At 37.8% G+C, this 15,031-nt stretch overlaps 1 protein-coding gene across 1 annotated transcript; it reads left to right on the top strand.

Annotated features, from left to right (window-relative positions):
- Window positions 303-12,545, top strand: LOC109243934. The gene is made up of 4 exons (XM_019410951.1): window positions 303-484; window positions 1,464-2,493; window positions 9,243-10,110; window positions 12,083-12,545. The coding sequence occupies exons 2-4, from the start codon at window positions 1,519-1,521 to the stop codon at window positions 12,124-12,126; spliced, it is 1,887 nt and encodes a 628-aa protein (XP_019266496.1). The 5' UTR covers window positions 303-484; window positions 1,464-1,518; the 3' UTR covers window positions 12,127-12,545.

Raw genomic sequence — 15,031 nt, 5'->3', positions numbered from 1 at the left:
CACGTTTTAGTTTTTATTAAGAACTAATTTTCTCATATATTTTGTTTTTAAGGACATTTCATTTGATTTCAGGAAAACTAAGTCTATTTTTTGATTTACATTTATTTGGTTTATAAAAGTTTTTCAAATCCAAGATTCCAAGAGAAGACCACCAACAAAGCCAAACACTGGGGTAGCGACTAGCGCGTGAGATAAGTGCGACTGAAAACGCGTCTGTTCCACATAAAGAAAAAGAAATCCACTGGAATTAATTTCGTAATCTGCAGCTATATTTTCTGCATATATATAAAAATAGAAAAGAGAAATTTACTCAAAAACCGGTCTTAAAATTTGACTGTCCAAAATTTCTCCAAAAAAAGCACAATCTTTTCGTCCGAGAGCTACTCCTTCCTCCACTCTTTTTCATATCCCCAAGTTCTGCTCCCTTCTCACATCTTCTCTTTGCTTTTGGTTTTTATTTACTGCGTACATACACACAAGACAGGTTGGTTTGTTTTCTTGTTCTTATTGCTTGTTTTTAAATCTCAATTTGTCTACAATTATATGAGGTTCAAATTTTCTTTCTAGCTTCTGCTAAACGTAACTTGTTCTTGATTTGTTTTAATTGTTGTTTAGATCTATTTGATTTTGCAAGATTCCAACTTTAGGCATTAATCAGTGGTTTTGTCTGTTTTCTGGTGACTCATTTGCATTTTGGAATAGGGCTTTTATGCATTTTGTCTTTTTCTTTTCTCCTTTAAATGGACTGCTCACTCTGCTTGTAGTGATTAATGCATCAAGGTACAAGTGGAACTGGGTTCTTTAAAAGTTTTTCTTTTTGATATTTTTACTTTAATTTTGGTATAATTTGTAATTGAACGGTGGACGAAGGAGTGGACTTGATTGTGGAACTTGTCTAAGAAATGGTAAATGTGAAAATACACTGGGTTTTTTAAGTTTAATTTCCACATTTCTAGCTCCCTAATATTTTGATAGCTCCATTAGTGATGTGGTAGGTCAATTTACTTCTCATTTAGTTAGTTTGGACTAATGCCCTATCATATGTGGATCTACTGTTGCCCTAAGCAAATGTGGCAGGAGGGGTGATGAAGCACCAAATTCACGAGTTTATTGGCAAAGGTTGAGGACTTGTGTCTTAGGTCATAGGTTCGAGCCCTGTGCCTAGCAAACTAACTCTAGTATTTAAGTGGAGAAGGGTAGAGGGCAGGCCCATCATCCCCGAGTTTCGAAAGCTGCGGTTGGCCCAAAGGGTCAGCTCCAGATGGATTTCTCGGTCATTAAATAAATGTATAAAAATATATTTTCTTTTGGTGCAAAGGCTCTAACTTGACGTGTTGCCGGTGACTAATGAAGAGTATCGAAGTTCTTATGTTATGCACATTTGTTGACTCTTACTGTTCCTGTGGTTTATGGTGCAAAATGCATTTCAGAACTTACAAATGCAATCCAACATATCTTTGCAGGTACCGTTGCCTATAAAAGGTGGATCAAAAAGTGAATTCTGGCTCTTTCGGTCGAATGAGCATGGATAAAGCTTCTGCTGACTGTCCGTATCCTGGATGCTTCTTCTGTGTTATGAAGGAAGCAAACCCAAGCAAGCGCCGAGCAAGTATATTGAAGTTCTTTCGAGAACTTCCCTCACAGGATGATGATGGTCAAGTTCTTCCCATTAGTGGCCTATGGAATACAGCCATGGCGCATCCTAATGATCCGGAGTTTATTGAATTGGGGATATTTGAATGCATGTCAGCACTTATTTGGAAGGGTTTAAAGAACCGCCGCTGGCTTTCACATGACCAAAATATATATATTCCTTATTATGCGGCACATATAATTGGATCGTACACCATGAATATGGAAGAGTTTGCTGAAAGAGCTGTGCGTGCTGGAGTCATCCCTCCTTTAGTTGAACTTTTAAGAGGTAGGCTAACTTGGGTGGAACAGAGAGTTGCAGTGAGAGCGTTAGGACATTTAGCTACCTATGCCAGCACCTTTCCAACTGTTGCAAGTCACGGTGAGATTCTAGAGCTCTCCATCCAACTCGCGATGAGTTCACTTGAAATTGTTTACTCCCATTTTTACCAGTATGTTGATAGAAGACTTAGTTATCATTGTGACCTTCTTACGCGCGGCATGGGTGGAGTTGAAATGGAGTCCAGAAAAGCAGAAGAATGGGCCAGTCAGCTACAGTGTTGGTCCCTTCAGCTTATTAATTGCTTTGCTTTCAAATCTGAATTTCTTCCTACTATATGCAAGCCGGAATTTCTAGCAAAGCTTCCAGGAATGTGGGGTGGACTTGTTAATGAAAATTCCCCTGCTGGAATTGGTTTATTGAGGACAATTTGTCATCACAAGCTTGGTCGAGGGCCTGTTGCTGCATGTCCTGGTATTATAGAGGCATTGTGCAATATAGCTCGCTCATCAGATGACTGGCAGTATATGGCAATTGACTGTCTTTTGTGGTTGCTCCAGGATCCAAGTACCTGTCATAAGGTAATAATGTGCTTTAAAACTATTCTGCTGAAGCTAAAAGCTGGAATATTTTATTCGGTATTGGTATTAGGTTCAATAGAATCAGGTGGTGGAATAGGGTACTAATGTGGCAGGAATACTTTATTCAGTAGTTTGGTTTTAGGTTCAATTGAATCAGGTGGTGGAACAGGGAAGTTCTATGTTAATTACAACAACAACAACATACCCAGTGTAATCTCACAAGTGGGGTCTGGGGATGGTACTGTGTACGCAGATCTTACCCCTACTTTGTGAATATAGAGAGTCTGTTTCCGAAGACCCTCGGCTCAAGGAAAATGAAAAAAAGGGGCAGAAATTAACAAGCAGTAACATATCAACAAGATAATAAGCTAATTGAAGAGAAGGAAACAACAGGTAACAATAGAACTCTAAGAATACGAGAGTATAAGACTAATACTACTACCTACTGGTACAACATAGAAAGACGCTCGACTACCCACTAATCTCCTATCCTAATTTCCGACCTCCACACCCTGCTATCAAGGGTCATGTCCTCAGTAGGTTAAAACTGCGTCATATCCTGCCTACCTCTCTTCGGACCCATTAATGCCAACCTCTCACACCTCACCGGGGCATCTGCACCCCTCCTTTTCACATGTCCGAACCATCGCAGCTTTGGCAAATGAATTTATTTTCTCTTTTACTTCTTGGAGCTTAACTTTGATCACATAAGTTCATCCATTAAATGTGGAGGTGCTCCATTCCTTTTCCTTTGTTGCATGTTCGCCTCCAGAACTTGTTAGTCAAAAATAGGCATACACTTCACTCATTGGGTGCCTCTTTTCTTAGTTCACAATATAGTATCTCATCGTAGATGTTTAACTGATCTTTAAAGTCAATTTTGTTCATACAACTCTAATTCAAAGAGGTTGGGTCATTCAGAATGTGCAAGAATTCGTATTTGGGAGCATGTACGTGTAAGTCCATAATTTGTAGAGAGAAGGAAACAAAAGATGAGTGTTATAGTTATGGGAAATCTGTGTAAACTTTAAAGTATGCTATTGGTATGGGCATAAGCAATCACCCTCATAAGAAACCTTCTGTCTTAAAAGTAATGTTCCGTTGTACTTGTCCATAAAAGAAAAAATGAAACTCCCACAGAACAGGTTTGGAATACTTTCTAGTATTCTGCTACTTAGCTTGGGATATTCAGCTCCATTTGATGAAGTCTATGAATATTAGAATAAGTATTCAAAAAACGTCTATTAATACTAGAATAAGTATTGAAGATAAACATGTAACACCTGAAAGGTGTAATATCTAATGAGATGGTATTAGTAAAAATTAAAAAGAAATAGAAATGAAGAAAAGAATCAATCAGTAAATAGAAGAGTGCACATGCTTTCAACAACACACTTATGTTTCATGCTTTGCATATACTCTTGAGAATTTCTGCCTTTGAGAACCTGAGTTCTGAAGTGTGATGTATACCCTCTCAATCACATGAACAATTGGAAAGCTTTGTCAACTACCAACACCACCAGCCCCCAGTTTCTTCTCCCCAACACCAGCTTGTGCATGTGCTATGGATGACAGTTTATGTTCATGTACTAGGACGGACATAAAGCAAAACTGTCGTGTGAGGACGTTAGTCATGTTTACTTGCAAGAATTTCTTTTTCCTATCCTATTGAGCCTGATTTGCACAAGAATTTCTTTTTCCTATCCTATTGAGCCTGATTTGCACTATTGTTACTAGCTTTGGTGCCAATCTGTCTTGAAGGTGTTTGGCTTTGCTTTGTCAAAAAGGTTAAAATGAGCATCTTGTTTGGTTGATCTACTTCTGCATTTGGATGGAGAATTTTTTAACAAGAAGTTATTTTTGTTGTCTCTTTTCGTCTTTTTCGTTTTCTTGAACCGAGGGTCTACCGGATACAACCTCTCTACTCCATAGGGGTAGGGGTAAGGTCTGCGTACACACTACCCTCCCCAGACCCCTCACCTGTGGGATTTTATTGGGTTATTGTTGTTGTTATTGTCGTTTTTGTTGTTGTTGTTGTTCTTCTTCTTCTCTTGTTAACAAAGACAACTCTTTCTTGTTGTTGTTGAGATGTACCAAATCAGCAGAGCCATACAATTATGGCTGAAAGCATTCTTGTGAATCATTAAGAAGGTTTTGTTTTGCCCAACACCTATTTTCAGGTAGAATCGGGGAATCTGTTTTAGAGGTGAAATGACACAATGTGATGGAATTATATTAGTTTATCCTCTGGAGTAACATGCTTAAGACCTTTTGCAACAGATAGCAAAAATCTACTTGCACAATGAGAATTAAGAAGAATAATTATATTAATTTACTTGCACCATTATACATTAGGTATTGGACACACTCTCAGTCTTTCTCATTGTGCTTTATGAAAGTCTTTCTCGTCTTCTAGTTTTATTAAGCGAGAAATGAATATTGTAGCTACTTTGACTTGAGAAGAGAATACAACAACTACTAAGCCTCAGTCCTTAACAAGTTGGGGTCGGCTATATGGATCCTCATTGACCATGTTTCTCCATTTAGATTCATCTAAGGCACAAAATAAAATAAGAAGTACTTGGAGTTCTTTATATTTCTATTGGCATAAGAATTTCTAATAGGACCTAAAGACTCCTAAAAAGCATAAGATCTAAAGTAAATGTACTAACATGTTTAAAACATATTTCTAACTAAACTAGTATCGTCTATATAGATATTTTACTTCTATTGTGCCCTATCCTAAGCTAAAGTTGCATGGATTCAAGGAAAGCATATGTCTTTGTAGACAACTTCCTTTCATGTGATTTTAGGTCTACCTCGTCCGTTTTAACATGTTCACTCACCATAGTTTCGCACTTATAGGCCGGTGCATCGGGAGGTCGATGCAAGACATGGCCAAATCATCTTAATAGATTTCTCATTTTATCCTCCATGTGTGCTACTTGCACCTTCTGGCAAATGTTAATTCTTAATCTTTTTTAGTCTTGTATGACCGTACATTTATCTTAGCATCCACATCTTTGCAACTCTCATTTTATGGATGTGTTTAACTTTAGCGGCCCAAAATTTATTCCCATGTAACATTGTTGGTCTTATAACTATCCTATATAACTTATTTTTCACTATGGTAGGCATCTCCATATCGCATAACACCTCGATATCACTTTTATGTTTCAGCCATTCGATTTTGATTCTATGTGTAACATTCTTATCTATCATTTCATTCTCCTGGAACAATGAGCCTAAATATCTGAATTATTTGCATTTAGGCACCACAATCACGTCTAATTTCACCTCAGTTTCACTCTTCTCATGCTCATTAACTTGTAGTGCTCATATTCAATTTTACTTCTGCTTATCCTAAACTCTTTAGTGCTTCTCCGTAGCCCAAGCTTTTGGTTGACACCTTTGTACAATAATGTCAGCAAATATCATACACCATGGAACCTAATCTTGTATTGTGTTGGTTAGCTCATCAATAACTAGGATAAACTAGTATAGGCTCAATGTCGATCCATCGAGTAAACCCATGGTAATGGGAAATGCCATTGTATCTCTGTCTACTATTCTCACGCTAATGATGGCACCTTCGTACATGTCCTTTATCAAATTTATATTTTGACCGAGAAGAAAAGGCTTAACATATTTGACAGATTCAAGACACTTCTCGAACTTAGGACTAATTACTTTGAGTAGACTATATGGTTAATAGTTGCTAGCAAAGTCCTCATGCTATAAATACTTTTGAGACCCCTTGTCTTATCAATGATATAAATTTGACTTATCAAATATATTTTAGAGAGGCCATGTCAGTGTTATGACTTACACTCTGAATAGAGTGCAACTCGAGGAAGATGAAAACGTCATAAAGAACAGACATGTCCATGCATACTATTGACCTGTACTTTGTTTCAACAATGTACACTTTTGATTGCTCAGAGTTCAAGAATTTCTGGTGTCTCTTGATAGTTCTGCTATTCGTATCGCTCCTAATATTAGTATCATTATAAACTACTGCAGCCACTTACATCTCTACCCTTCAGGTTCGGTATTGTACTGCTATGATCCATTAACATGTAAAGTTCTCCTTTTATTAGAATTTTAGTTTTTGTTTACATATATTAGACGTTGAGGAACTCGAGGACCGAGGTGGGGATAAGAGGTTGTTCAGGTTAGCCAAGGCGCGTGACTTGGACCAAGTGAAGTGCATCAAGGACGAAGAAGGTAGAGTTTTGTTGGATGGGGGGCTTATCCGTCGGAGATGACAGACCTACTTCCATAGTCTCTTAAATGGGGAGGGGGACACGAGCATTGTACTGGGTGATTTGGAGCTCTCCGGGAGTCGTTGTGACTTTGGGTATTGTAGGCGGATTAGAGTTGATGAAGCTGAGGGGGCTATGCTTAAGATGAGCAGGGGCAAAACGACCAGGCTGGATGAAATCCCGGTGGAGTTTTGGAAGAGTGCGGGCAAGGCAGGCTTGGAGTGGGTCACTAGGTTATTTAATGTCATTTTTAGAACGAAGAAGATGCCCGAAGAATGGAGGTGGAGCACGATGGTTCCTGTTTACAAGAACAAGGGTGATATCCAAAATTGCAAATTACTGTCGGGATATCAAGCTGCTTAGCCATACTATGGAAGTCTGGGAGAGAGTGGTAGAGCTACAGGTGAGGAGGAGTGTGTCTATTTCCGAGAACCAGTTCGGGTCTATGCTGGGGCGTTCGACTACAGAAGCCATCCACCTTGTTAGGAGATTGATGGAGCAGTAAAGGGAGAGAAATAATGACTTGCATATGGTGTTCATCGACTTAGAAAAGGCGCACAATACGAGTGAGGTTTTGTGGAGATGTTTGGAGGCTAGAGGTGTACCTGTTGCCTATGTTAGGTTGATTAAAGACATGTTTGATGGAGCAAAGACCCGAGTGAGGACGGTGGGTGGGGACTCGGACCATTTTCCGGTTATGATGGGGTTGCATCAGGGGCCGACACTTAGCCCTTTTTTGTTTGCTCTGGCGATGGACGTACTGACGTGCCACATCCAAGGGGATGTGCCGTGGTGCATGCTATTTGTAGATGATATTGTATTGATTGACGAGACGCGAGACGATGTGAACGCGCAATTAGAGGTATAGAGGCAGACCCTGGAATCTAAAGGTTTCAAGTTAAGCAGGACCAAGAGTGTAAGTTCAGTGGCGAGACTCAAGGAGGGGAAGGGGGGGTGAGGCTGGACTCACAGGTCATCCCTAGGAGAGGAAGTTTTAAGTACCTTGGGTCTATTATTCAAGGGGATGAGGAGATTGATGAAGATGTCACACATCATATTTGGGCGGGATGGATGAAATGGAGACTCGCTTTCGGTGTTTTGTGTGACAAGAAGGTGTCACCGAAATTTAAAGATAAGTTCTACAGAGTGGTGGTCAGGTCAACGATGTTGTATAGGGCTGAGAGTTAGCCAGTCAAGATCGCTCATGTCCAGAAGATGAAGGTAGCAGGGATGGATGTGCCGGCACACCAGGTTAGATAGGATCAGAAATGAGGTTATTCGCGACAATGTGGGTGTGGCCCCTATTGAGGACAAGATGCGGGATGCGCGGCTTAGGTGGTTTGGTCATGTGAGGAGGAGGAGCACAGACGCTCCGATGAGGAGGTGTGAGAGGTTGACATTGGAGGGCCTACGGTGAGGTAGAGGTATGCCAAAGAAGAGGTGGGGAAAGATGATTAGGCAAAACATGGCGCAGCTTCAGCTGACCGAGGAGATGACCCTTGATAGGAAGGTATGGAGGTCGAGGATTAGGGTAGTAGAATAGGTAGTCTAGAGTCATAACAGTAGTATTGGCACGCAATCTCGCTTTCTATTGGTAATAGGTTTTTATGACTAACCGTTATTTTCTTTCATTGTTGATCACCTTACTATCTTGTTGTTTTTATTCGCTTTTATATGGCTTTTTGGTACTGTCCCTTCTTGTCTATATTTTTCATTAATGTGGTGCTCATGCTTTCCTGAGCCGAGGGTCTATTGGAAACAACCTCTCTATCCTCACAAGGTAGGGGTAAGGTCTGCGTATACGTTACCCTCCCCAGACCCCACGGTGTGGGATAATACTGGGTATGTATGTTGTTGCTGTTGTTATTGTTTACATATTAGAATTTTAGTTTTTGTTCCCTAAGCCGAGGGTCTACCAGAAACAGCCTCTCTGCCCTATCTTAAAGGTAGGGGGTAAGGTCTGCGTAAACACTACCCTCCCCAGATTCCACTTGTGGGATTACACTGGATTTGTTGTTGTTATTTACATATATTAAAGAAAGCGTAAATACAAAAATTAAAAGTAACAAGGAGTTGTAATTCGGCATCTTCCTGATGCCCTTTCAATGATATTATCTTACTTCATCAAAAAAAAAAAAGTAAAAGTAATAAGGAAGACTAGGAGTTTTTCAAGGAATTTAACTCCAGTCTGCAGACTGGCCTTTCCTTAGCAACTGGATCTATGAGTTAAATCAAATCGGATGTGGTATCAATTGAATAGAAATGGAAGCCTTTAGACGTGATCTCTCTATGGTTTCATAGTCAAGAGGTGCCCATAGGATGAGATGGTCCCCAGCTTTCTCCTATTTTCTCTTTGATAGCAATTTACAATATTATATTATAGCTATAAGCTGAATCTTAAGAAGTCATTCCATGCAGTATCTTAACCATAGATCTGGACACCTTTAAAAATGTCGAAGTTCTTATCTACTATTTTTTCTGTAGGTGATTGAAAAGACTGTACCTGCACTTGTGGATCTTGCAGAGATATCATCCCTTGGTGATCATAAGAAGCTAGGAGACTCTATAGTCAATGTTCTTCAGGAATGTATTGAATCACAAGGGACAGGTCGTACTCAAATCAATAGCCATGTAAAAGAAGAAGTTGAAGAACTACTGAATTCCAAACAGAGACTAAAATGGGAGAAAAATATGCCTAAAGAGGACCTTCATATCAAACAGGCAGCAGCACTGGTGGTAAAACTAGAAGGAAATTCCCTGTTTTCATCAGGAAATATTTCCGGGGCTGCAGCTAAGTACTCAGAAGCATTGGCATTATGCCCAATTAGGTCAAAGAAAGAGAGAGTGGTACTATACAGCAATCGCGCTCAGTGTCATCTTTTGTTGCAACAACCCTTGGCTGCTATAGGTGATGCTACTCGTGCATTGTGTCTCCATAATCCTGTGAACCGTCATGCCAAAAGCCTTTGGAGAAGAGCACAGGCGTACGACATGCTTGGTTTGGCCAAGGAGAGCTTACTAGATGCTATTCTGTTTATAAATGAGTGTTCTCAATCAAATGATCCTGATCTGTCTTTGAGACAAAACAAGGTTCCTGATTATGCTGAGCGTTTAGTAAAAAAGCAGATGCGTGCAGCTTGGTTGTTTAGAGAGGCTGCTATTAAACATGGTGGAGTTCACTGTGAGGGTGATGCTGGAGACATGTGTGGCCAGGAAACTGATGATTCTGAATGGGAGACAGCAAGTGAAAGTGAAATAGGAAATGAGGAGAGGGATGATATTGGTGATGACATTTGTGGATGGGAAAATGAGGTTGAAAGGAAGGATAAGTACAAAAAGGCTTCAATCAAAGGTAATTTGATTCCTAATTTCTAATGTTTAACTGCACCTATCACTCTAAGCTTATAGAATTGGTGATTTATCCATCTTGAGAATATAAGCTATACCGTGTATGTGTCAACTTGGCTGAAGTTATGATTTTTATCGTCCTTGCTTAATTAATCTTGTATTCAGTATAGATTTCATAACAATTAAGAAAACTTGTATTCAGTGTAGAGTGGTTGGATCTTTCAAACCCTTCGTTTTGCCTCAAACGACTCCACCTCCAACTCTTTCTGAGTACATAGTCCATTTGGTGAGAGGTTTTGGTGAACACAATAATTTTCTATGATGTTAAACAGTTGAGAGCAACTGTCAATGTATGTTTCCCGATTTTTCTGGAAATCATATTTAATATGTTCAGTACCAGATTTTTCAGATAACAGCCCTCGTTCACCCAAAAAAAAATTTGATGACTGTCCTTTTAAATATTTTTCCATGTATCATTTATTTGTATTTCTCAGATGTTTCAGATTACTGCATTCTAGACTTTGCTAAGGCAGTAGAGCGCTGTTCTTTTATCCATCTTTACTATCATCATTCGTGATAGTGATTTGTGAGAATGCATATGTTCAAATAGGTTAATTTTAATCCATCATACGCATTTCTATAGCTTCAAATAAATGATCATACCACCACTATTTTCGGGGAGTGATTGAAATCTTGAACAATGATATATAAAGTGAGAAATGAATAAGCAACTTTCTTAACTCGGTTAAATGCTGGACTACCAGTGGTGTTATCCATTGTGGTTACTTCCTGAAGAGAGGGGAGCAAGCTGGACATGAAGTAATTATTTAATTAAACAGCCAGTGATGCAAGTATATGATTTCCTTAAAATAGTAAAAGATTAGAATGACGAAACAAATATCTAATAAGGACTTCTCTTGGACACTTACTATGAAATTCACAAATAATAGATCTTTATTTTCTAGCAGTGTCAAATGTTTGTTTAACATTTTTTTTCCAGGATTCTTCATGTTATTTTCTACAGCTTTAAACTTAGCTTCATATAAATGCCAATGAGTTATCCTGCTGATCCTTGTCTAGACATTTTTATTGTTTAAACAGTAATGCTTAAAGATTGGCATCGTTGGGGTCACTGTTAGTTGAGGGATCCCGATATTTTGCCTATGAGTTCTTGGTAGTTGGGCGTGTTGAGCAAGTGCAGAATTAGCTGTAAGACCATGGTTCATATGTCCAACCATAACATAAAGGGGAATGTTAACTATGTCTGCCCTTCTTTCTTATGTTTCTTTTTTTTTTGTTTCTTTGTTTCGTTTCTGTTTCTCTTATCTTTACATTTGGCGATTAAAAAAATTAATATAATGAATTTGATGATCCTTAACTTTACATAGTCACAATATCTACAGAGTTCAGTATATCCTTTGAACTTTGCTTCTGTATGTTAACTTTCTGCATTAATTGTTTCTCACCCATCCCAACAAAATTTGATTACTTTCCTTTTTTTCCTGTGTCTCCAAATTGTGGTCCACTCTTAAGCTTAATATGCATAGAATACCAAATGTATCTTTCCAGTGGGGTCCGCAATAATTCATGTCAAAGCCTATAAGAGCAAGGGAAAATGACAATGTAAAGATCAAAGAGTTCCTGAATATAAAATGGTCACAATCTTTCTGAGACTGACAAGAAAAAGAAAGAGCAGCTAAAAAATTGGCATAGAGGGAGTACAAAGTGTTTAACTTACTTTTATTGGACATACCTAATCAAACTAAGACCTAATTGGATGAGAGTTCTAGCCTTGTCGTCAAAGCAAGTTTTTGGAATGCACATTGTTGTACATGAAAGTTTATAATATTTCTTTAAACATTTACTGTTCCTGTCGAAATTGGTATACATTTACTGTCCCCGTCTAGCTGTGTTTCTGAATTTAAATTGTGATGCATCTTATTCTTGAATTTGACCCAACTTTTACACTGATGCAGAGATAAAACATGGATACAATGTGCAGCTTACTGAAGACGTGTAAATTTTCACCAATTAACCCTGTTCTGGGATATTTAGCATCCATTAGCTTGAGAATCTAAGTGTCTCTCTTGCTGTCTACTCTGCACAAAGGCCAGAGGTGTTCATTGTTGTTTTTGCATGTCGCATTGCTGAATAATCTCTCCCTCTCCCTCACTCTTTTACATATAGTTCAAATAGAGCTAGAGGAAAAGAAAAGGATTGTTAGTGTGTTTATTTTTCAAGTTTTCCTTTTTGCTTTGGTTTGTTTCCAAGTCATTCTTTGAGAAATCAGCAAAAGTGAAAAAATGATTTCTGTACATAAACTCTTTGGTATCTCTTTGGCTAATTCTGGCAAAATGCAGTTGTGAGTCATCTTCATTGCTGTGATTGCGTCCAAAATGACTTTTTGGGTATTTATTGTATGGACCATAATTTATTAAAGCAGTTAGCAGAAGGCTAGAAGGACTACTAAGTTATTGCTGTTTCTTCCCAACTTACCTGCAAATATTCGATACTTTTGGGCACTGGCCAAATTGAGCTCTCAAGATTTTTGTGTTGCTGTCTGGAAGTCATTAGCCGAGGGTCTATCGGAAACAGCCTCTCTGCCCTTCTAGGATAAGGGTAAGGTTGTGTATATCTTACTCTCCCAGACTTGTGGGGAATTACTGGGTTTGTTGTTGTTGTCTGAAGTCATCTCTAGGTTTGAGCTGGCCATTGCTTTCTACACTACACTAGTAGTGTAGTGTAGGAGTGGCAAACGGGCGGGGCGGGTCGGATATGGTTCGGGTCGAAAACGGGTAATGAAAAAAACGGATCAATTATCCGACCCGATCCATATTTAATACGGACAAAAAACGGATTAACCGGCGGATAATATGTGTTGCCCATATTATCCATGACTTCTTGTATATGATCACTTTGGGGAGAATTCTTAGTCTCCGTAACTTGAGGTACCCCCAATTTGAGGCTTTACAAATATAAAAGTTAGACCCATTGGTTACTCATTGGTTATCCATTTTCTAAATGGATTATATGGTTCTTATCCATATTTGATCCGTTTTTAAATTCATTATCCAACCCATTTTTTAGTGGATAATATGGGTGGTTAACTGTTTTCTTTGAACCATTTTGCCACCTCTAGTGTAGTAATTTAACGTGTTATAACATATTATTTATCATTTATAAGATGTTATTTTCTTACAAATCAGCACTTCTTATATAGGGCTACTATAGCTATTCCAGAGACCTGATTATGTAAATATTTCTTACACTATCCGCGCATAACTAATATGTTTGGTTGGAATAACTGAAAAGAAAAAATATGATCATAACATTAAACAAATCAACAATCTCTTTTGCCTTTTTATTTCTCCTCCCAATCCTTTGAAGTTTCGCTTGAACTGCATTCTGAGCTAGCCTAATCAACATAAACCAAACTTCTCGTCTCATTAATTAGAATGGGTTTTTGACTATCTTACCCTTATTTATGTCTTAAGATATAATCTCTCTTTATTTAATATTTATTCTATTTATGTGGCATCTCCATCTTTAATAACAATTACTACTAAGGGTAAAATGAGAAAAAAATAATTTATCTTGTCTTGAACTTCTAAAATAACAAATAATTTGAGACAAACGAAAGATAATTGAGGTAGAGGAAATACTTAATAAATACCAAGTAAATTTCCTTCTTACCTACTTTAATTTCGTGAGAGAAGATGTGGATGAGCAGTTTCTCATTAGTTGTCAACGTATAATTTCCATTTTGATACAAGTGCATTTACAGTCGTCTTATTTATTAAATAATGTGAATGCTACTGCGTACCTTGCGACTGTTGTGTCTAACTATCAACCATTTATGATCCCTTCTACCAGACGGATTCCAAAAGTGAAAGTCAAAATCAAGAGTTAAAGTACTGAGTTTTGGAGGAATTTCCTTTTCGTTCTGTGAGTATATATGTGTATGTCCAGAACCTTACATTATAACATTTTTTGCCACGTCTTTTTCTTGTATCGTCTTTGTTGCTTATAATTTGTTCTATGTTAAAGCAGAAGAAAAAAAAATCGCATACACATATATGTTCTCATGGAAAACTAATTTGTCCGTTTGTCTTTTTTAAAATTGTCCAAATATATATATATATATATATATATATATAGTGTCAATGCTTTTCTTAGACATATTAAGTACGACACGACTATTGTGGTTTGCCTACTAAAATATGTGACATCAAGTATGCTGCTCTAATTATAAAACTTGTCTAGACTTTTTATCCTGCGTTTAGCTAACGTTTCTGTCACTTTCATTATTTTATTTGAAACCCCATTTCATTTTGTGAGTGAGGATAAAGTTTGCAATTATATTCCGGAAAATTCATAAGTACCCTTTGAACTATATCCGGATTTTCAACTACACACTTTATCTTTGTGGGAATCCTATTAGCCCCCCTAAACTACTTTTTTTAAATAAAATAAATACCGTCCTAAAACTAGACAACCAAACTCTTGGCAAGTGGTGAACTACACGAGCTGCCACATGTATATTTAGTACTTTTTTTATTCTTTCTTCTTTTTCTTATCCTTTTTTTCTTATTTCTTATTATTCTCATTTAGTTTTTGTTATTTCATTCTCTTTCTTTTTGTTTTGGTCACCGGCAGCATAAAATGGTGGTCGTCGGAATATCAAGGAAATCATTTTTTCCGGCGATAGATTTTTATCCTGATCTGAGTGTGTTTTGCTTTATATATATATATATATATATATATATATATATATACACACACAAATTTTTCTTGAAAGTGTAATTTATGTGTGGGAGGAAGAGCAAAAGAAAGAAAAACGAATATAAGTTGAGAAGACTTTTTCCAATTAAAATTTCAATATCTCAATTTTTACCGGCGTGGGAAGGTTATTCGATGATGAATCC

This window comes from Nicotiana attenuata, chromosome 2, assembly GCF_001879085.1.
Source record: "Nicotiana attenuata strain UT chromosome 2, NIATTr2, whole genome shotgun sequence".
NCBI lineage: Eukaryota > Viridiplantae > Streptophyta > Magnoliopsida > Solanales > Solanaceae > Nicotiana > Nicotiana attenuata.
Note: the sequence above shows the minus strand (reverse complement) of the source record. Positions and strands in the feature narration are given on the sequence as shown.